This window comes from Protomyctophum bolini (genome assembly GCF_963924005.1).
Source record: "Protomyctophum bolini genome assembly, chromosome: 21".
NCBI classification, from domain to species: Eukaryota; Metazoa; Chordata; class Actinopteri; order Myctophiformes; family Myctophidae; genus Protomyctophum; species Protomyctophum bolini.
The window spans coordinates 24,658,025-24,679,763 of NC_137882.1; the positions used below are offsets into that span (position 1 = coordinate 24,658,025).

Sequence of the window (21,739 nt, forward strand, 5' to 3'; positions counted from 1 at the left end):
TAATTTAGGCTTTACACAACCGCTCCCCTTAGAAGTTAACAAAGCTAAGTTTAAGGTATTTATTTACAATACAAACTCCCACTCAAATAAACCCTACGTCTCTGTGCATGTCTTCTTCTAGAGGTATCCGTCACATCATGTGTCCTGTTTTAACAGAGGACGTATGGAGCAGACATGGATCAAATACTACTTGAAAATAACTCTAGTGTTTGCTTTAAATCTCTTGGACTACCAGAGGGTTGGGGTTTACCACACCGTGTGAGCTAAGCTTATTTTCCCATGCTTGCTGTGCTTTCATTCTAGAAACTTTCTCGCAATCAATTAATCGAGCACAAGCCTCCAAGCACTTCAAACGAGCAAAAGAAAAATCACTAGGTATTTGTTAATCTTCATATTTAACCCATGGTTGGTCTGCTCTGCTGTGTAGTAAGCAGCTGGTGTCTATCAGACGGATAGACTGGAGCCAGCAGGACAGGGTGCAGCAATGCTGGTGTTTTGCATGTCTCTAACACCGGGGCTCCACCGGGCGCGTCAGCGTCGCATCTCCGTCACCGTCAGGGAATGATCCCTTTTTAATCAATGAAGGGTGGCTCCACTGCCCGCGTTGCGTTGCGTGACTGCATTAAAATTCGTTCGTTTTTTGACGCACGCGACAGAGACGCAACGTGCCCGGTGGAGCCCCGCCGTAAGTGTGTGTGTGTGTGGGGGGGGGGGGCATCCGCCACCTGATCCTGATGAGACGATGCGACAAAATGTCACTGCACTTGTAAAGTGCACGTTTGAACGACAGAATGGAAACCTATGATGTCAAATGGTGGACAATCAAGCAACCCTGGTGCGTTAGGAGTTACTGGAAGATGATGAAAAGCTGTGTGTTGTCACCTTGGTTCTTTTGTCTCCATCTACACAACCAGTCACAGAGCCGATGGTTTCTCCTCCCCCCCCCCCCTCTCTCTCTCTCTCTCTGCCCACCTTTCTTTAGGTCTGCTTCGTCTCTCCATCACTCTGTGTTTCTGAATCTCGGGCTGCATGGACATGAATAGTGCTGCTGGCTGTGCGGTGGCAGGTTCCACAAGGTTAGGGGAGTGACATCATAATGACGCAGTGACCGCAGCCCTTTTTTCTTTAGGTCGCCGGCCGGGTCCTTTAGGTCTCTGGGTTGGGCGTGGCCAGCAGCGGCACGTGGTCCCGCCTCCGCCGGCCCAGCGGCGGGCGGCGGTACTGCTCCCCGTCGGCCAGCGTCTGGGGCAGCGGCTTCCTCTTGCTCTCTGGGAGCAGCAGGATGGAGAGGACGGCCAGCAGGGCCAGGGACGAGTAGACCACGTGGTGCAGGAAGTAGCCATAGTGGTTCCTCAGGTCCATGATGGGAGAGCTGAGGCGCCCGACACACCCCAGGGCCAGCACCACCCCGACGCCGCTGCCCCTGGAAAGACGGAGGCGTTCACATCGGTTTCTATAGGACATGTACTGTACTTCTATATCCCATTTTGACCCGAGATCAGATTCTAAAAATGTCTTCTACATCCTGACAGTTTTCTGAAAAAGTTGTTTCTATGTCAGTGGTTCTTTCGACTTTTCAAAAATAGCAGACCTACAAGCTCGTAGTGCACCACTCGGTGGCGCGCTATGAGCTTGTAGATCTGCTATTTTTCAATAGCTACACCAAAAGGGGTTCCCGCCCAAAATGGGATATGACAGAATGATGACTCATTGTGTAACATTACATAACAGAAGCGCTGAAACGGTTCAAGGTGTCCGCCTCCCACCCACTTCCATTTCATCTATGCAGCCACGTAAATGTGTCACGTAAATATGCTCATCTATAAGTTGCTCCTTAGTGGAAATGGACATTTTCCTGAATGGAAATGAGGAACGATGATAATGCTCCTGCCTTCCAGACACATAAGACATTACATTACCAATGAAGATTGATGGATTCCTCTCCACAATGTCCTGCATTTTCCATATTGTTCCGATTCCTTTTGGTAAAGTTGCGCTTCCTTTTTCTAAACATAAATTGTTAACCCCACCGTACCAGTACAGATGTCATGTTACCTGACAATGGTGGGCATGATCTCAGCGGTGAAGAGGATGCAGAGGGAGGCGGTAGCCTGCGAGGAGAAAAGGCCCATGACGGAGAACACTGTGATGGCTGCTTCGCTTAGATCTGGAGAGGGGAGGAAGGCAGCACAGTAAAAGGTTAAATGGTTAAGGTTAAAGTCCTACTATTTGTCACATGCGAGATTTGTTCCCCGTATTTGACCCATCTCTTGGAGCGGTGAGCCGCAGCCGTGCTGCGCTCGGGAATCATTTGTAGTTGATCTAACCCCTAATCCAACATCCAATTGATGCCGAGTGCCGAGCAGGGAGGCAACGGGTCCCATTTTTACGGTCTTTGGTATGACCCGGCCAAGGATGGAACCTCGACCTCCCAGTTTCAGGGCAGACACTCTAACCACAAGGCCACTGAGCTGGTTTCAATAAGCCTTATTGAAACTCCGTAGTATGACAGTGTTTACCCTCGTAAATTCCCATATGACACATTGACAGTGTATGTATTTGTGTGTACTTTTTTTCATGTCATCATGATCACCTTAGTAATAATTTATAAACAAGGTAAAATAATGACTACAGTTCATACAGCAGCATCTTACCACTGCCTACAGTAAAGGTGGCCTTACACTAGCTGATAATCGGGCATAAATTATAGTCTAGTGTGATTCTATAAATTCAAGAATGTTTGATATTTGCTCTGCCCCGCTCTGCCCCTGCAAGTTGCAACACCCCTCTCTTCGTCCCCTCTCCTCTTCTCCTCCTCCCCTCCCCTCCCCTCCCCTCTCCTCTCCTCTCCCTCAGGGCCGAGAATCCTTGGGTGCACTGCGCCCGAGTTGTAAAACCGTGTAGTGTGTGCTGCATAAAATAATCGGGCCCGATTATCCTGTAGTGTGTGGTGCTATTAGATTTCAGATTAAAAAAAATAGGCTAGTGTAAGGCCACCTTTAATGCCAACACAACAGTCTTTGGTTATGGATTAAAGTTTACTACCTGGCACGGCTTTGACTTTGACTGCCACTGCAGTCTGCAGTGCCCTATATAAAGTGGGGTGTCATACCCCGTTTCAGCCACAAGAGGGACTCTGAGACACAGGCAACAACAGGGCTTCAGGGTAGAGGTAGACTAAAAGGTTGCTTATTGGCAGAAGCTTGCCCTTTTCTGGCGGGGTGGGAGAACGACCACTCATTAAATTGGAAGTGATAACAAATTTAAATGAGCAGACAAATTTGGAACAAAGTTGGAACTGTAACCACTATCAAATTTAAGCTGATAAATGGGTTCTCTCTCCTTATTGGCTGACAATTTGCAACACACCTGAAAATGTATTTTCTGTTGATTTAAGAGCTGTGGAGACAGGGAGACCCCTGACTGTTACAGAACAAACACTCGATAGAGGGTATGCACGTGACATCATCGTCATACCCGGAAGTTATGCAGGAAGTGCAGGAACACCTACTGAGAGGCAAAAAACTACTTTCTGGCCTTGACTTACTTCCAAAACAGAAAGGTTCTATGTGATTGCATTAGACTACATTAAACTCACTTTGCCATTCACTTTATGCATGCGCGTACCCAGTCCATAGCAATGATTACTATCAGAATGTAGCGCTTTAACATTATTATTTTTTGGTTTTCACCAAAACGTATTACTTAACCCTACCTTTTAAGTGTGTGAATAGGCTGCTGTGAAAAAGGAGCGCTTATGTTTAGCGCATCCACCCCAGCAGTAAATAAAGGCTGGACTAGATTATGCCAATACCGGTTTCAACAACGTGTTTGAAGAAAGAACAAAAGGAACCCAAAGGGAATCATGTGTTTCCGTCGACAGAATTCACACCCATTTTCTTAGCCACATGAGCTCTAGTGTCCCATGGGCCTGCTACTCAGAACAGGCAAACATTTGGAAATAATTGCCGATCTACAGGCTATTTGGGGCAAAGAGATTCGGTGTAGCGGGGGGGAAAGGAGGGGTCCGAGTACAGGCCCCGGATACAGTCTACTGTAGGGTTTAATGATTAAAGGCATTTAACATGAATACAGTTTATACTATATAATCCACTGTTAAATCACAGAGATTTGAAAACCATTTGTCATTACATTAATGTAGCTGAATTACTCAACAGTGTCATATACTGAGAGCATAAAGCCAGTACGGTGAATGTGTTCAAGTACAAAACCATTAATTAATAGCAACAATAGGCGCATTCTTTGCCAAATGTTCATATATTTATGCTGAATGTTTGGCATATTACGACATAGTTAGACAGAGGCCTTAAAATGGTGTTCTTGAGACTTCAAGTAAGGCTGTAGTACTCAGTAATGGGTCTCAGTCTCAAGAACACGATTTTATGGCCTCTGTCTGACTGTCTCGTAAGACTGACACTCATTTCTCCAATGCTATAAGTTTAAGAAATGTACTGCCAATATAAAAGCGCTATTTTGGTTTTGGTTCATTCTCAGATGTATTATTGAATAAATTACATACCTTCTTGAACGATTACTTAATTATTTGAGTAATCTTGGCATACAAATACATTTCAAATAGATGTGCGTTTGTTTTAGTTTGTGTTTGTGTCCATTAGTTTGTGTTTGTGTCCATTACACACTGTGTACTACAGTGTGTAGCCTAATGCAGATAATTAATTTAAACATACTTTTGAATACAGACTGTTATATAGGCCTAATCATAGTAGGAGCAGTAAAGTGTTACCTAATTCTGAGTTTTTCAAAAGTCAGTATAATTGCAGTGTTTCAGATCTAGTTTTGCTCATTCTGAACACCTACGGTAAATCAAAGCTATTATCAGCTTCATGTCAAAACAAACTCAGTTTGCAGAATATTCTGTTAGAGTGAGCATTAATGGTAAAAATCGTAGACCAAACAAACAAGTAGTTGAGTAATCTTTGTGAGGTCAACAATGTTATTCTGTGTCTCTTTGTCTTTACAGGACCCTGGAGTTAAAGTTAACCTCCATGATACCGAATTCCAACATACACACAGACAGACAGACAGACACTTATGAGTGAACTAGCCTCATCAGTCATCATCCACCATCTGTTGTCAAAGCCACCAGGCTTCCACATGAGGGGTTCATTTGAGGCGATCTGACCACCTATATATATGAATACTGGAGAACTCGGGTCTGTTCTCAGACAGAACTCGGACCGGAAAGTGACGAAGAGTCGGCGAAAGGGGAAGAAATCTCGGCAGAATCTGAAGAAGAGTCGTCGCGCGGCGAATCTTCTTCACATTCTGCCGAATATTCTCCACGGTTTGCCGACTTGTCTTGAGAAGTCGGCAAAAAGGGTAAATCCGCCGAGTGTTCTTGTTACCATATATATCCTAGTCCAGTGGTTCCCAAAGTGGGGTCCGGGGACCACCAGGGGTCCTTGAGAGAGTTTCAGGGGATCCCCAGCTAAATGATAATTTGTACATTCTCAAAGTTCAATTAACTTTGATTTTAGAATATATATTGGGGTCCCAGAGATAGAAATGCCATTAAATGGGGAGCCTACTTCAGGTCAAACCTGGAGTCCTTGAAATGAAAATGGTTGAAAATCACTGCTAGAGCCGTAAAAATCTTCTCTTATGGGGGTGCTTAGCATACATTTTCTAATGGGGGTCCGCGGGCTAATGAGTGTCAATTTGGGGTCCTTGAAACAGTGAAACAGTTTGAAAAAAACCATTGTCCTAGTCTAGTCGGCGCAAATTGCCGGAGCAAAGTAGCCTTTAACCCATTTTGGTGGTATAGCATTATGTTATGCTTTAGCTATTGAAAAATGGCAGATCTACAAGCTCATAGCGTGCCACCGAGTGGCGCGCTACGAGCTTGTAGGTCTGCTATTTTTGAAAAATCGAAGAACGACTGACAGAAACATAGCTTTTTCAGAAAACTGTCTGCATCTTTTCGACCTACACTCCATCAGCCCCAGGAGGATCAGTGACGCCAGGCCCGTCATCGTCATGCCGAGCAGCAGGATGCCGCGGCGACCGCACCGGTCCACCGTCACCCACAGCAGCAACCAGGCCACGCCCCCCGCGCACACCGACAGCAGGTACGTCCAATAGAAGCCGGGCGCTTTGCCTCTGACGTCGCCGCGGAACGAGCTGTAGCAGTGGCTGATGCCATGGGAGATGAACCTGAGGGAGAGAGAGAGAGTAAAGGAAATGAAATGGGAAGGGCTTGTTGTGCACGTCCAACATGTCATCATCGCTGTCGGGGCGGAAACCTTGTATGTCCAAAACCGTTCATTTTAAGGAAATGGGAAAAAATAACCTGTGTTCCAATTATGGATCCAATATCGTTATTATTTAGTCACAAGCTCTTGTAAATACCTTTCCTTGGTTAAATATTTATATTACCACAGACAGACTTAACTGCTTTCAACGAAGGGGGATATTAATTTACAAAACGTAAAAAGTCTAAATATAGTGATAAGAGTATTCTGCCTGACAGCAATAATATCTACAGTATACTGTATATCCATAGTATCCTCCAGGAATAATGTATGCATGTGCTTGTCTGTGCACGCGCGCACACACACACACACACACACACACACACACACACACACACACACACACACACACACACACACACACGACGGGTGTATTACTGAGGGACCAAAGAAGTGCACGTGTGTGAAGTCGATCGGATGCATGCTCCAAATGGGCATGCATATCTTGCGAACCATTCTTCCGATCGACCTTTGGCATGTATATTGCTGCAGATCTATGGTGGTGCAGTGTCAAGTGTGCATATTTGATCTGCGGCCTCAAAACAGGACACTGGCGAAACTGCAGTAGGTTCCGTATCTGTGCAGGAAGTGTGACTGGAGGGCAGAGGGGCGAGTGTTGCAGCATAAATGTCAGATGCTCCTGGTGTGGTGGTGACTTACGAGGTGAAGCCAAGCACGCAAATGTTCTTCCAGATGTTCCTGCTATGAAAGAGCTCGGGGTAGGACAGGTGTGGACAGGAGGACGAGGCCGGCTCTGAATCCAGCTCTGCAGGGTAAGGAAAACAGGACAAATGTAAACCCTCAAACAAGGTTTTGCCAGATTTGTTTCAGGTTATTTATTGGCTTCGGAAAAGGCTGGCAATAATAACCTTTCATAACTATAGTGATAAAGTAATAGACATTATCAAAGGAAAATTTTCGTAAAATAAGAGCAAAGACACCACACACACACACACACACACACACACACACACACACACACACACACACACGCACCCCAATACATACCAGTGAAGCTTTCATCATCCCGTATGTCTCTGCTGGAATTCCTTCTCTCGCTGAAGGAGTTCATGTCCACAGATCTCTCAGTCAGCAGGAGCCAACGTGGAGACTCTGGAAACACCCCTGGAATACTGCAGGAAGGGAACCACAAAACACAGGCACGGATCACTGCTCTGTGTCTGGGAGACTTTACATTAGTTGAACTGTATTATATTAGGGGAGGGGAAAGAATCCCAGATTTGGATTACACTTTTCCACCTTTTCCAACAACACATTCATGGGGACGGGATGTGTAAACATCAGGGTTTCTTTCTTTGTAAATCCAATCTTATTGAACTCATGAGATCTCTCAATTAAAGCCACTACAACATTTTAATTTGTAGTTGATTTGTTAACTAATCTTGGAACAGCAAAAAATAGGAAATTTTAAAATTCCAAAAAGGTAACACATCGAAAAATTAAACAAGCGGTGGACAAAGTACTCACATTTCCATTTCTTTATTGTGGAATCATCTGATGAAGGCTGCATAGCCGAATATTTTGAATTTCTTAAATTCCTATTTTTTTATGTATACTGGATTTGGGTTGGCACTCCACTGAAAAACATTGCTGATGCGCAACCTCTTTTTCTTTAATTTCTTTAATTTAGTAATCTTGAAACAGGTCTTGCATGAACAGCGGACCTTAAACAAAGTAGCCTTTAATGCATTCAGACACAAGCTATGGCTGGCTGTGACGGGGGGGGGGGGATTGCAATCGATACGATCCAACAAAGCTCTCAGCAAGTCAGTTTGCATTTAATCAAATGATCATCAACTTCCTGCATTCTCCTGTCCTCTCCCGTTTGTCTGTGTACTACAGACAGACGCACACACGCACACACACGCACACAAACACAAACACACACATCCCGATACACGTTTTGTACAAGTCACAACACACACACACACACCAGACAGTTTCCTACCTGTAGGTGAGGAAGAGTGTGAGTGGGGCGGCCCCGGTGCCCAGCACGCCCCTCCAGGACTGGCAGCCAAGAGCCACGGGCAACAGCAGCAGCTCCCCCGCCACGGTCACCAGACCAGACAGCATGGTCACCAACATCCTCAGAGACGGGTCACACAGCTCCAGACCTAACGGTCACACACACACAGAGCGGTAACGCACAAGCACACTCAATGTCAGTGCGGCAGAGTATGCTGCATGCAGTACTTAACATCAGCATGACTGTACATGTCACTAACAAGAATCTGTATGAGGGATTACCAAGGGGGAGCCAGAAAATAGCAGCCAGGAGAATGAGACTAGCAGGACACTGCCAAAGGCATCAAAAACTGCCAGCCAGCAAACTGGTGCTCTGGGAACCAACACACGGGCATCGATCACGAGGACGCCCCACGCTAACATACGTGGATGTACTCAAGAGCGATGCAAGAGTGCAAAGTACAAACGAACTGGCCGGATGTATGGAGAATCGGGATGACTGGAAACGACGATGGAGGGCTCGTCTGAGGACGACCTAGAGAGAGCATCTCCCTTGTGTGTCAGTTACACGTTACACCAAGTGAGGCTCTTCAGTAAAAGAAATGGTACTGTTTAAATGTTCCTTTAATTTAGAACTATAGCCACCTGCCAGATGCTAAGAGTCCTCAAGCCATGGTGGCAGCTTGGTTTCAGGACCTGGTTTCAGGACTCAATAACCTTGTGTTAATTCTCTTCACTCTCGTTTGGCAGGCACAGCATCATGTGTTTGAGAAGTGAGTGCAAAGATAATCCGCCTTGATCCATTTCAGTCCCTCTGAGGGTTTTTGAGTTAAAATCACTTCAAGTAGAATCATTCTGTCGCAATTACACCTCTTTGTTTTTTATCACATCCATTACAACTACTCCACAAAACTTGGTTGATTCAAAGTTACTCACGCATGATATACAGAGAGAGGTAGGCTCCAGCACTCGCAGCAGCCAGGCAGAAGCGCATTGCAATGAAGACGGAGGGCTTAGGAGAGACGCAAACCAGCACCCCAAACACCACAGACAGAGTCAGGGAGATGAGCAGGGCCTTGGACCGACCGAGCCTAACGGAGAGGAGAACAGAAAAAGTCACACATTAGATTCATGTCAAATAGAATTCAATACTATAGTACTTAGACTTTCATTAGTATATGTTAATAATATACTAATGGATAGACACATTTCCAACAAGACCTTTAACAAAATCAGTTCTATGTCAAAAGCAAGTACTGTATGTCAATGTATAGAGAGAAGATTGTGAGCCCGGTTACGCATGCTGCGCATGGAGTTAGCCCTCGCAACAACTGTCCACGCAAAGGTAAACAGGATGCCATAGTCTTGCATACGCTAGTACATTATTTACTGGCTTTGTACGCCACATTTGTCCTTGCAATAGTTATGTCATCTGATAAAGCCTATTTGACACTATAAAGCTCTTGAAAGCAACACCAATAAAATTATTGCCGGGGCGGTAGAAGTTCCTCTAGGCTAGGCAGTGTGGTCCACCAGCTATTGATTAGAAGAAACAACACTGGCAGCCACAATAAATCTATGACTGACTTAATCTGAGGAATTCAAGCTATACAGTTTCTGATACGTGTGTATGCGTTTGTGTTGTTCATTGTGACATATGTCGTGTGTGTGTGTGTGTGTGTGTGTGTGTGTGTGTGTGTGTGTGTGTGTGTTGTACACCGAGTTAAGTTAGAGAACAAGACAATGGCGGAACTTGATAGTCATTTCATTAGAGCAGCTCGATGCAAACTAACTTGCTGCCTTGTGTTGATCCTTCAGGATGAAGACAGGAGTTTAGTGGACAGGGAGTACAAAGGATTTCTATGAATAGGTTTTTATTATTATTTTCAATATTTGTTTTCATATTGACACAGCGACTTGACACCAAACAACGTTCAGCATCACAACCATGTGTGACGTCACCCTGAACCAATCAATGACCAATAAATCCACAGCATCTCCGTTCACTGTCAGTGGAACATGTTCACCTGACCATCCCCTCTGGCTATTGGATCCGGGAGATGGTAAGCGAATTTCATGCGCTCATATTTCTCATTATTTTATTTTGTGGCTTTCACCTTTATTTTATATTTTTTATGGAGGGACAGACAGTAGGCTGACAGGAAATGGGGAGAGCGATGGGGGGGATGACATGCAGTAAAGGCCGTCGGGATCGGGAGTCGAACCCGCGGCACACTGCCAGACTGGATTACGAGCCAAGGTGCCTGGACCGCTGAGCCACGGCCCAGGCCATGTTTATTTCTTTTTTTACGTTGATTGACAAATGGCCCAAAGTGAGAGTAATCATTTACACACCGTTTATTGAAAAGAACCCCCATCTGATGAGCTTGTCAGCACTCGGAAGTCTGATTGCTAATGCAAGTTTCACATAATACACAAATGTAGGTTTCTAAAGAATTTAAAAATAGCACTCTTGTCATTCATATTAATTGATGTAATCCAATTTCATATTTTGTCAATGTGCGCTGTCAAGATGTCATATTGAGCACGTGTTATACATGAAATGTGCTGTCCCACGTAAAAAATACATAGGATAGATGCACATGTTACATGATACACATGTTACATGATACACATGTTCATATACAAACTGCAGTTGTGTTGGTACGTTCTCTTGCTTCCCGTCTCTTTCACCTCACCTCTGCGTTTTCCACAACCAACCACAAATACGTGTACCCAAACTGACAAACAACAGCGTTAAGCTTCTTGTGTTGCATATACAGAGACCTTCCCACCACTAATGGCCACGTTTCGTACCCAGCTGATCCTCTCCACCACAATTTACTCAAGTATCCCATGGGAAAAACGCGCCTTTGCGTGTACTGTGTGCGTACAGTATGTGTGCATGTGTGTTACAGTTACCTGTCGGCAGTGAAACCAAGACCCAGACAGCCAGTGAGGACCCCAAGGATGAAACAGACTTCCTCCACAGGGACCAACCAGTACTGACCACACACCAGGTCCCACTGCACAGAAGGAGAGGAATAGATTATTACTTTTTTGACAATTAACATTGATTGTGCAATATAAATTGGGGTCCCAGAGATAGAAATGTCATTAAATGTAGGTCTGTAGACTAATGCTGCATGTCAAAGTGGGAGTACTTGAAATTAAACGGGTTGAGAATCACTGCTAGAGCCGTGAAAATCTTCTCTTATGGGGGTCCCTGGCATGTCTCTTCAAATGGGGGGTCCGCAGGGCTAATTAATTTGTGTCAATTTCAGGGGTCCTCGACATGAAAAAGTTGGGGAACTACTTGGTATAATGCAATCCAATAGGATACATTTCTTGTTAGAACATCAGTCAGCCGATGTCCGTCAGGAACAGAAGGGTGGAGGGCGGGAGTGAGGAATAGTGACACAGAGGAACTGTAAAAGACACAAATGGATAGCTGTACACATGGATGAATCATGCATGATTAAGTTGACCAGTGAAAATGAGGAGGAGGAGTTTGTTGGGTAGCAGTCCGCAGTGAACTGTGCAACTGAACTGTGTGCTTCTGGGGTTTAGTTGCTTTGGCAGCTTGCATGACTCCATGGTTTCCATGAATGCATTTATTCAGTGTTTATATAATAAGAACACCTGCAGGCAGCCTCAAAATATATGTGAGGCTCGGGTTTAAGTTGAAACCTACAGCCAGTCCTTGTATCTCAAAACACGGTCAGCAAAGCCAGCAGCCCCTCAAAACCCAAAATGAAATACGGTACACTCAAATGTGGTTCGTCCAGAGATGGTCTTAGGTGTGGCTTGAGAGAATCAGTTTTCAGGGGCACTCTGGTGGCTCATCTTGTTAAAGACATGTTTTACATAATCATATAGTGATGTCATAGTATTAATTATATCAGTGATTGTATGGCCATCTTATGAAAGAAGATAATGACAGGTACTGTACACAACAGAGTATAGCTACAGTACAGGGGAAATATTTATTTTCTCATCTGAAGAGAAATTCTGCATTTGCTCTCAGATAAGAGGGCTTTTTTTTTATCAAATTAAGCCAAGCCACTGATTTGCATCAACAGCTGAGCTCTGCTAACACGCTGATGACCGCTGAAAGCAAAGTGATTTTAATGATGCAGGGAGGACTCAAGTGCCCTTTCTGAGTACAGACTGGGGGCCGATGGGAACAATGCCTCATGTAATTGGTGCCCATGCATATATAGACACATGAAAGCCTGTCAAACACATCACACACACTCGCAACGCGCAACGCGTGTTCTGAGCTAGTAGTCTGGCAAATGGACAGCACAGTTACCCATACAGGCCATACGGGTGGTGTGTGTGTGACAATAGTGGAGCAAAGAAAAGCATCCAAACAAGTTCATAAACTACCCAGACTGGTTTTGTGAGCGAGTACAATAAGCTGAAGAAGGCTCTCGGGCCCGAAACGTCCTTATTGTTGTTTGCTGCTGGAGGGAAACAAAATAAAGCTTTAATCGTTCCAGGATACTACGTGAGCGCTGGTATTATGAGAACAATAAGCACCATAAGGCCTATTGGAGCACCATTTGGACAGCTTGAAATTCTGTCTGTCGACTCAACTGTACACTCATTTACACTTGAACCTTTAACTACGCAAACTCACATATTATTATAAAATATATAAAGTTTGTGTTTAAGATCGTTTGGAATAATATTATTTTCATGGCATTTTTAATTTTAAATAATATACAGTGTGCCGACTGCTCTGACAATCCTATACAGTCATGAAATGGATTCACAAATACAGTAGAGGAAGTCTAATGCTTAGCTCGTTGATCATTGTAGATGTAGTAGATGTAGAAGTACGCTTCTGGCTAAGTGACACATTGTTATTGATCAGTGGTAGAGGCCACTGGTCAGCTAACTTCCTGCTTTGCTGCTTGGGAGACTGCAGACTCAAGCAAATGGGCAGTACAGGATTGGATTGTCACAACGACTTGAGTAATACTCGCTGAGCTAAAACTGAGCCGGGGCCTGGGTATGTCTGTCGCCGTGTCTTTGTCTCTGTCTGTTCAGTCGGTCAGTCAGTCTTTCGGTCTGTAGGTCTCTCTCAGCTTCCTAAGAGCGGCATTTCTCTATTTCCGTCTTTGTGTCTCCGTCTCATTTTACTTTTAGTGGAAACTGTGGGATGAAAGAAACTGAGACAGACTATGTGCACTTTGTGCAGACACACCAAAATACATCTGCACAGCCTCCCTAAAAAGTGTTTATATTCACTCAACCACAGTGGGGTGGAGGATTAGTGGAGACCAAATGTAGTCATGGACTGGGTGTGGTTCTGGCATCAGTATGCAATGAATTCACACACGTTCAGCCCACAGAGGCAAAACTCTGACTAGGCTGGGTGGAGTGGGCAAATCTCCTGCTGAAGCCATTAGTCATAGCTAATCATTAGTGTCAGACAGTCAGAGTGCGCCGTAAGGAATCTGTGATCTTCGGTGTTACATGCATGTTAATGCATTATACGTCTCTATTAAGCCCTAAAAGTGACACGTCATATTACAGATTATAAATTAGGCTTTACTGCCAGGGAGCTTCTAATTTTGTGCCTGTATCATTCCTGATCTGGTGTCACCACAGTTCATCAGAGAACCCTGTGGGGAAACATGGACGTACTGTTCTGCACTGCACAGGGGGGGGGGGAAGGGGCATATCAATCAACACGATCATGTTGGGAAGAGATTCAGGCCCTTCCTGAAGTGAGGAATCGGAGATTCGGGAACCCTCATCAATGAAGAAACAGGATACTGTACACGGTGTACTGTACAGGATACTAAGTCTACACTGTTAGTCTAAAATGCCCACTTTTATATGGAGTACAATTATCAATACATTTTGTTAAAATGTCATCCTGTGGAAAGTTCCACTCTCCCTTTGTTTAGTGGGATTAGGTCTGAGACCAGCAGCATGAACAAATCCAAAGCCCTACTTTTTCTGGAAACGTTCCAAATTGATCTAATACAGTTATTGTTTAGTCACAAGCTCTTGTTAATACTATTTAAGTACCGTCAGACTCAAGCACTTACAATCTAGTGTCCCTATTTATAAGTGAAAACTTTCAAAACAAATTCTACAAGCTTTTTTCTACCTTCAGTGACACTGTTATATAACGAAATATAACATAAGCCATTCATGTATGAGGAAAGAAACATTAAAAATATGAAATGCGGAGATACAAGCTTTCTGCCCGACAGATCACGATATATGAACATAGTACAGTGTATTGTCACTGGGACTTTAGAATCAGTTGAATAAACCTTGGAGGCTTGACAATATTCCTTTAGTCTCAAAATCTCCGCTTACAATAGGAGTCTCTCAACACAACTAATAGGCTATTAAGAATCACCAAAAACATTACATCCTGTATTCAACATGACTTGTCCCACTGTATCTAACTATAGGCGTGCCCTCTATTTTTGAAAAAATAACAAACATAAAGTGACTTAATAACACTCCCTGTCCCTCCTTGGCTTCTGCTGCTGACCTTTCCTTGAGGAGCAAAAGATCCCAATGAACTACTCAATCACCAACGGCAGAAATAGAACAGCTTCCAATTATTTTTAACTGTACAAAAATAAAAGAATAAAATAAATGAAAACAAAACAAAACACATCCTTAGCAAAACCCTTCACAGGAAAAATGAAGAGAGAGAGAGGGCTGTATTTTGCGTGTCTTAAGTACCAGGTCTTATTCCCTAACTTGAGTAAACTAAAGACCTGGAGGCGTGATCAATGCTCTTTGGCCACTCAGAATAGCCAAATGGCATTGATCATGCCTCCAGGTCTTTAGTTTACTCAAGTTAGGGAATAAGACCTGGTACTTAAGACACGCAAAATACAGCCCTAAATGTTTTAAAGGCATAATCCATATGTAGACGAAGTGCTTGCTAGTTTGCTACATAATGCTGCTCAAGCTCAACATCATGTCTGCAGACCGTTACCTTACCTCAGTGACGATGTTGTTCTTCAGGCCTTCGGTGACATTGTAGTCCCAGCCGGCCTCACAGTCCACCACGGCGGACTGGCTCCCGTTGGCGTACTGCTTGCACTGAGACAACCTCCAGCTGTCCCCGGGCCTCTCCCCCTTCTCCCAGGGCAGCGAGGCGTTCAGGACCTGGGGGGTCGGGGTCGGGCCCGGCAGGTGGCAGTGGTGGGGCGGGGACAGCGTGATGAGGGGGTCCGAGGACAGGAGGAACGCCAGGAAGAGGTTGGGCAGGATGGACAGAGCGATGAGCACCTTCTGCTTCTTCCTGCCCAGGGCCAACACCATCACCTCCCCCGTGGGAGGCAACGACGGCGGAGCGGGCAGCGAGGAAGAGGAGGGCGCCGGGGAGGAGGGGGTCGGGGAGGACGGGAGGGACGGGGGGGGTGCCGGGCACGGGGACGGGGAGACCAGAGGGGGCGAGTCCGGTGAGGTCATCGTCAGGGTGTGCACGGGGCTGGGAGTGGTAGTGATGGTCACTCCGGTCACAGAGGGAGGGAGATGTGGAACTCTGACAGAAAATAAATATATATATATATTGTTTTTTTAAGCCGATAATACTACAACTCAAACACTACATTCCAGCCTTCATATCATTTTAAATGAAGATGAAACTTCTTGAGATGCTTTAGTGCCTTAAATTAAATCACTGAAAGATTCATGATGTGTGTATACCTGATGATAACCACTCACGTGCACTCAGTCAAACATTTCCCAGTACAGGTATAAGCACGAGAGCCGAACCATTCTGGCTTAGCAGGTTTTTATATCAGATCATGTTCATGTGTATTAATTTATTACTTGACAGTCATCTTGTTCAGTAGGCTGCAGTACAGTACTCTATCAGCTTGGCATGTGGTTTGCAGAATTTCAGATATGTGAAAGGTAATCACATTTAAGATTATTACTCACAGCAGCAGGTGTGCCATGCAATTGGTGTGCGTGCCTAGCCTGGCACAGCGAGACTTAATCTGCCTGCAGCGCAGTGGTAGATTAGCATCGCAACACGAGGCTAGTGCATGCCATCATCTGCCATGCAATTCCATGACTTAACTTGTGCAGTCAGATTCCAGGGACTGAACATACTACCTGAATTGTTATTAAAAAAGACCTCTTCGCCCATTTCCAACCCATCTTCATCTAATTAGTACTCACTGATGCTCCTTGCAAGACGGGATTTCTCTCTCTATGTATTGGTCTGTGTCTCAGAGGAGGGCTGGGTTGTACAGTTCAGAAACCAAGAACATTTTAAACTTTTGTTGTTTTTCTTAAAGAGTTCTATTTCAGCATTCTAACTTACCAGCAAGATAAAGGCTGTAGTTTCTATTAACTTGGAATCTCTCCCTGTCAATGATGTCATTGGTTGGCAGGTTTGTGAACACAACCACAACCCACCAATGAAACACAGAGTGAGTGGACAGAAACTGTGCCATATCTTACAATGAGCATAGGATCGGGACCAATTATATGAATAATACAAAATGGCCTTTAATAGCACCTTGACAGTCATGACATATTTGTGCCATAACAAACAGACCAGTGTCAAATAGCTCTATAGGACTTCTAGAACAAAAACGCCAGGATTCATGGGCTGACTTTCTCTTTGTTGTGTAGGGCTACTATAGCCTATACACAGTAGTACACACCCCATGCCATGCGGCCCATCATGTTTAACACACTGTGCTTTATACTAGTATCAGGCCATATGTGCACATTATTGTGCTGCTATGGCAGCCAGTGTGTGTGTGTGTGTGTGTGTGTGTGTGTGTGTGTGTGTGTGTGTGTGTGTGTGTGTGTGTGTGTGTGTGTGTTCCATGCAGAGGCCCAGGAAGTCTGCAAAAGGAATTCCACAGGGTTACGTAAGAGAATTCACACCGAGGGGGAAAGAAAGTGCGTGGAGGGAATAGAGAGAGTCTGAGACAGACTGACAGACTGAATGCCCTCGTTATATTAGTGTACTGTAAGTAATAAGATGACAGCTGTGTGTGTGTGTGTGTGTGTGTGTGTGTGTGTGTGTGTGTGTGTGTGTGTGTGTGTGTGTGTGTGTGTGTGTGTGTGTGTCAACTGTCAAATAAAGTGATGATGACGTGAATAAACAATAATAACAAGCATGGGTTGGTGTCGTATTCTTTTCTGACAGACGCGCGCCAGTGCGCCACCTGCCCCGGACACACATCAGGCGATCGGGGATTTTGGACAGGACACAATGTTGCTGTGCATGAAAAGGAGAGAGAGAGAGAGAGAGAGAGAGATGTCGTGGCTGGTTGTTGTCAGTGTCACTTACCCCCGTCAAAGACCGCTCTATGTGTGATGATGGGATCTCTCGTTGTCACCCTCAAAGGTCCAAAACATCGCGGAGGGAGGAGGACCAAGACATGACCGTAGATTCAAATGCAAATGCACCGCATTTGCCTTCACCGTGTCTGTCTGTCTGTCTGTCTGTCTGTCTATGCGTCTCCTTTCCAGTCGACCGTGTCTGTCTCTTAATATTCCAGGGACATATCCTGACTGTGAGAAGTGGTGTGTTCTGTTGTGCCACCACACCGGTGATGCCGTGCGTTGAGACACAGCAAGGACACAGCCAGCCAGGAGACGGAGCCTTTTATTCCACTTTGGGGATGATGATGCGATGCGATCCGACGCGTAGCCTAGGCTACAAAAGACTGGATGCTCGGACTGTTGGTGCCTTTTGGTCTCAAGTTTATGTCTGCCGACATTACACGAAATAATTAAATAATAACATCATCTTAAAGGGGAAAGGCGCGTCGTCGTCGACTCGTCGCTTGCTAGAGCCACATTTGGAACAAAGACGGCTGGGTGGAAACCTGCAGGCTGCATTGGCAGAAGCCTGGGAGAGAGAGAGAGAGAGAGAGAGAGAGAGAGAGAGAGAGAGAGAGAGAGAGAGAGAGAGAGAGAGAGACACAGAGGGAGGGGGTGGGGGGGTGTAAGGGGGTGGATAAAAACCGACGATCCTGCTCGTGGAAAATCGTCTGAATTCGGATAAGGAGACGTCCCCTTTTTGTACTGCTGCTGCACCTTAGCCTGGTGACGCGACGTTAACTGCACCTGGGGCTCTCTGTCACATGGTGGCGCCATAAAGCATCGACCCAGTCTCTTCTGACTCAAGACTGAAAGTCAAGAGGGCAGTGGTTTTCAAACATTTTTAATTTCAAGGACCAAGGTTCCAAAATTGGACATGTCCAGAAATGACCCAAACGGCTTCCACCAACATTTAAGTGCAGTAGCATTATTTACAGCAAAGACCTTATGTAACAAATAAAAATAAGACGACCTAGGCATTTTAGATTAAATAAACTATTAAACAGTCTACCACTCTACCCTGGCTTAGACAAGGGCCCTGGCAGATCTCCCCTAGGTGCTTTACAGCTTGTTGGTTGCACCGAGCCCAACTGAATCACTGCCCTTGCAGCCTCCCTCTTAAAGGGGGAGTGAACCCTACCACATGGTATGAAATCAATTAACAGTCAATTAACCCAGATATACGTTCCCACTTGATGTTTTGAGCAATGTGTTTATATTTTGTGCAATGTGTAATGTATATATATATTTTCCGTAGGCCTACAGCACTTTGGTCGGCTGTTGACTGTTTTTAAATGTGCTTTAGAAATACAATCGACTTGACCTAACTTTCAAATTATATTGTACAATATAATATAAGTTACATTTCTCACTCATTATATGCAAAAGACCATTCAAATATTGCTCTTAAATGCAGACAGACAACAGAGTACACTACACACCCCTCCTCTACAATAGAGAGTATGTACACTTTGTACAGGCATGATTTTCCCATTAGGACACGCCCCCCTCATCTAGACTGAGTGGCAAAACATTGAGCAGCATGGAGTGTTGGAGTTTGGAAGCGCTCGTTGGAAATCACTCAACCGCCCTGCGTAACACCTGTTTCTAAATGTCACATAATGCAGGAGGCAGAACAATGTTGTTTTATGGAAAACAAGCACTTCCAAACTCTGACACAATCAAATGCAGGGCATTTGTTGACAGAAAGTAGCTCATAATGTTTCGAAAAACTTTGCAGATAGAATGAGGATAATTCAAGCTTTTCGTACAGCTGCAATGTTGGTGAGTTTAACATAGTTTAATGCAATCAGACAGGACTTTTCTGTTTGGATGAATGGGGCTGTCAAGGCCAGAAAGTAGTTTTTTGCCACTCAGTGGCCGTTCCCGCATAACTTCCAGGTACGATGATGTCACACGCATATCCTCTATACTTGGCAGTTGGCACCCTCCAATCTAGAGAGGAATGCCAGCACCAATGAGGTGAGTGACCCCTCTAGGTCGTCCTCAGACGAGCCCTCCATCGTCGTTTCCAGTCATCCCGGTTCTCCATACATCTGGCCAGTTCGTTGGTACTTTGTGCTCCTGCGTCGTTCTTGAGTACATCCACGTATGTTAGCGTTGGACGTCCTCGTGATCGGTGCCCGTGTGTTGGTTCCCACAGCACTAGTTTACTGGCTGGCAGCTCTTGGTGTCTTTGGCAGTGTCCTGCTAGTCTCATTCTCCTGGCTGCTATTTTCTGGGTCACCCTTGGCATTCCATCATACAGAGTTGTGTTTGTAACATGTGTGCTCTTATTGATGTTGAGTACTGCCCGCAACATTCTGGTGTAGCACCCATCGAGAGACTTCTGCAGGGTTGGCTTCAAGGTCCAGCATTCACTGCCATATAGGAGAACGGACTCTACCGTTGCGTAGAAGAAGCTTAGTTTGGTTTGACGGGGGAGGTTGGAGTTCCATACACTGGCCATGCCGTTTAGGGCCCTCCATGCAAGGGCCTTCCTCACTTTCAGGTCTTGTTCGGTGGAGTTGACCCATGAGCCCAGGTACTTGAAGTCATTGACTTCCTTCAAAGCAGTGCCTTCTGTTGTTGTTAGAGGTGGATGCTCTGATGGGATGTTATAAGTGATGACTTGAGTTTTCTTGGCATTCAGCCGGAGGCCAACCTTGGCACATTCTGACTCCACTCTGGTCAGGAGCTCCTGCGCTTGTTCCACGTGGTCAGAGAGCAGGCTGATGTCGTCCGCGTAGTCCAAGTCTGTCAGGACTACTGTTGGGTGTCGCCTCGACCTCCTTGGTGTTATGGTGAGGCCAAGGTCCTGCTCTCGTCCATTGATGGCCTTCCTCAACGCGTAGTCCAGGACTATGACGAAGAGGAAGGGCGCTAGGGTGTCTCCTTGCAGTACTCCAGCCACGATGTTAAACTCCTCACTGTTGCCATCTGGAGTCAACACCTTGGCCCTTGTTTCTGCGTACATGGTTTCTATTGCCCGGAGTAAGTTGGGAGGGACACCGTAGGCCTTAAGGATCTTCATCATCGTTCCTCTGTGTATTGAGTCAAATGCTTTTTTGAAGTCGATAAAACACAACACGGCAGTCAGGTTGTTCCTTTTGACCTCCTCAATGATTCTCCTTAGGGCCAAGATCTGGGCCACGGTAGTTCTCCCTTCTCGAAAACCGTTTTGGTTCTCCCTCAGATGAGGGTCGATGGCATGCCTTATCCGGTTCAGGATCATACGGTTGTAGACCTTTGCGGAGATGCATGTCAGGCTGATGCCTCGGTAGTTGTCTGGCTTCGAGAGGTCCCCAGCCTTAGGCACAGGGATGATGTTGGACAGAGACCAAATGTCAGGCTGCTTGTTGTTTAGCAAGGCAAGGTTACAAAACTGTAGGATGACGCTGTCAAAGCCGCAGTTCTTTACCACTTCTGGAGGTATGCCGTCCGGCCCAGCACTTTTGCCCACTCTCAGTGTGGCTTTCGCCCTGGCTAACTCACTGACCGTGAAGGGGCCATCATTGATGTCGAGGTTCTGGAGTAATAGTGGTATGTCTTCCTCCTCTCCCTCAACTGTTGTTCCCAGCAACCTTTGGAAATGGTTGAACCAGGTGTTCACCCTTTCCTCAGGGCTGAGCCCCTCCACCTGTCCCTCCTTGGTCCTCTTCCGTCCAGTCATTTCGTTAATGACCTTCCAGGCCTCACCGTACTGCCTCTCACCTTGCGCTTCCTGGACTCTATGCACCCTCTCCATGAGTTCCTCCCCTTTGATGTTATCGTAGGTTCTGAATAGAAGCTGTTTGGCTTCATTCAGTCGCCCACGTCTCTCCGCAGTTGGCTCTCGCGCAAAGCCAAGCCGTGCTTCCTCCACCCTTCCTCGTGCCACCACGACCTCCGGGTGCCTGGACAGGGTGGTTCTGGATTTAACCAGAACGGGCACACACAGCCTGGTTGCCTCCTCATTTGCGACAACGAAGCGCCTGTATTCATTGTTGGGCTCCTCACCCTCATCCAGCAGCTGAAAGCGCCTTGTGACCTCCTCTGTGTACCTGGCTTGCAGGCCAGGGTCTGTTGAGAATGCCTTCCAGTCATAGCGGATTTTAGGGCTTGGCTTGGGGACCCTG

The 21,739-nt window shown here is 45.6% G+C and overlaps 1 protein-coding gene across 1 annotated transcript; it reads right to left on the minus strand.

Annotated features, from left to right (window-relative positions):
• Positions 1-846: 846 nt before the first annotated feature.
• Positions 847-18,145, minus strand: slc22a17 (solute carrier family 22 member 17). Its single transcript, XM_080793934.1, has 10 exons — positions 17,587-18,145; positions 15,267-15,813; positions 11,202-11,305; positions 9,216-9,370; positions 8,263-8,428; positions 7,302-7,426; positions 6,954-7,059; positions 5,972-6,195; positions 2,056-2,167; positions 847-1,423 (listed from the first exon to the last, which is right to left on the minus strand). Exons 2-10 carry the CDS (start codon positions 15,738-15,740, stop codon positions 1,147-1,149), a joined length of 1,743 nt encoding a protein of 580 aa, XP_080650060.1. The 5' UTR covers positions 15,741-15,813; positions 17,587-18,145; the 3' UTR covers positions 847-1,146.
• Positions 18,146-21,739: the final 3,594 nt, after the last annotated feature.

What these genes read in the sequence shown, in the direction of transcription:
- slc22a17 (XM_080793934.1), bottom strand. Translation starts at nt 15,740, where the DNA reads ATGACCTCACCGGACTCGCCCCCTCTGGTCTCCCCGTCCCCGTGCCCG. An exon ending in TGCGTGCTTGGCTTCACCTC is followed by an intron (nt 6,196 to 6,953) that starts GTAAGTCACCAC and finishes TCTCTCCCTCAG; the next exon opens with GTTCATCTCCCATGGCATCA. An exon ending in ATCATGCCCACCATTGTCAG is followed by an intron (nt 1,424 to 2,055) that starts GTAACATGACAT and finishes CCGTCTTTCCAG; the next exon opens with GGGCAGCGGCGTCGGGGTGG.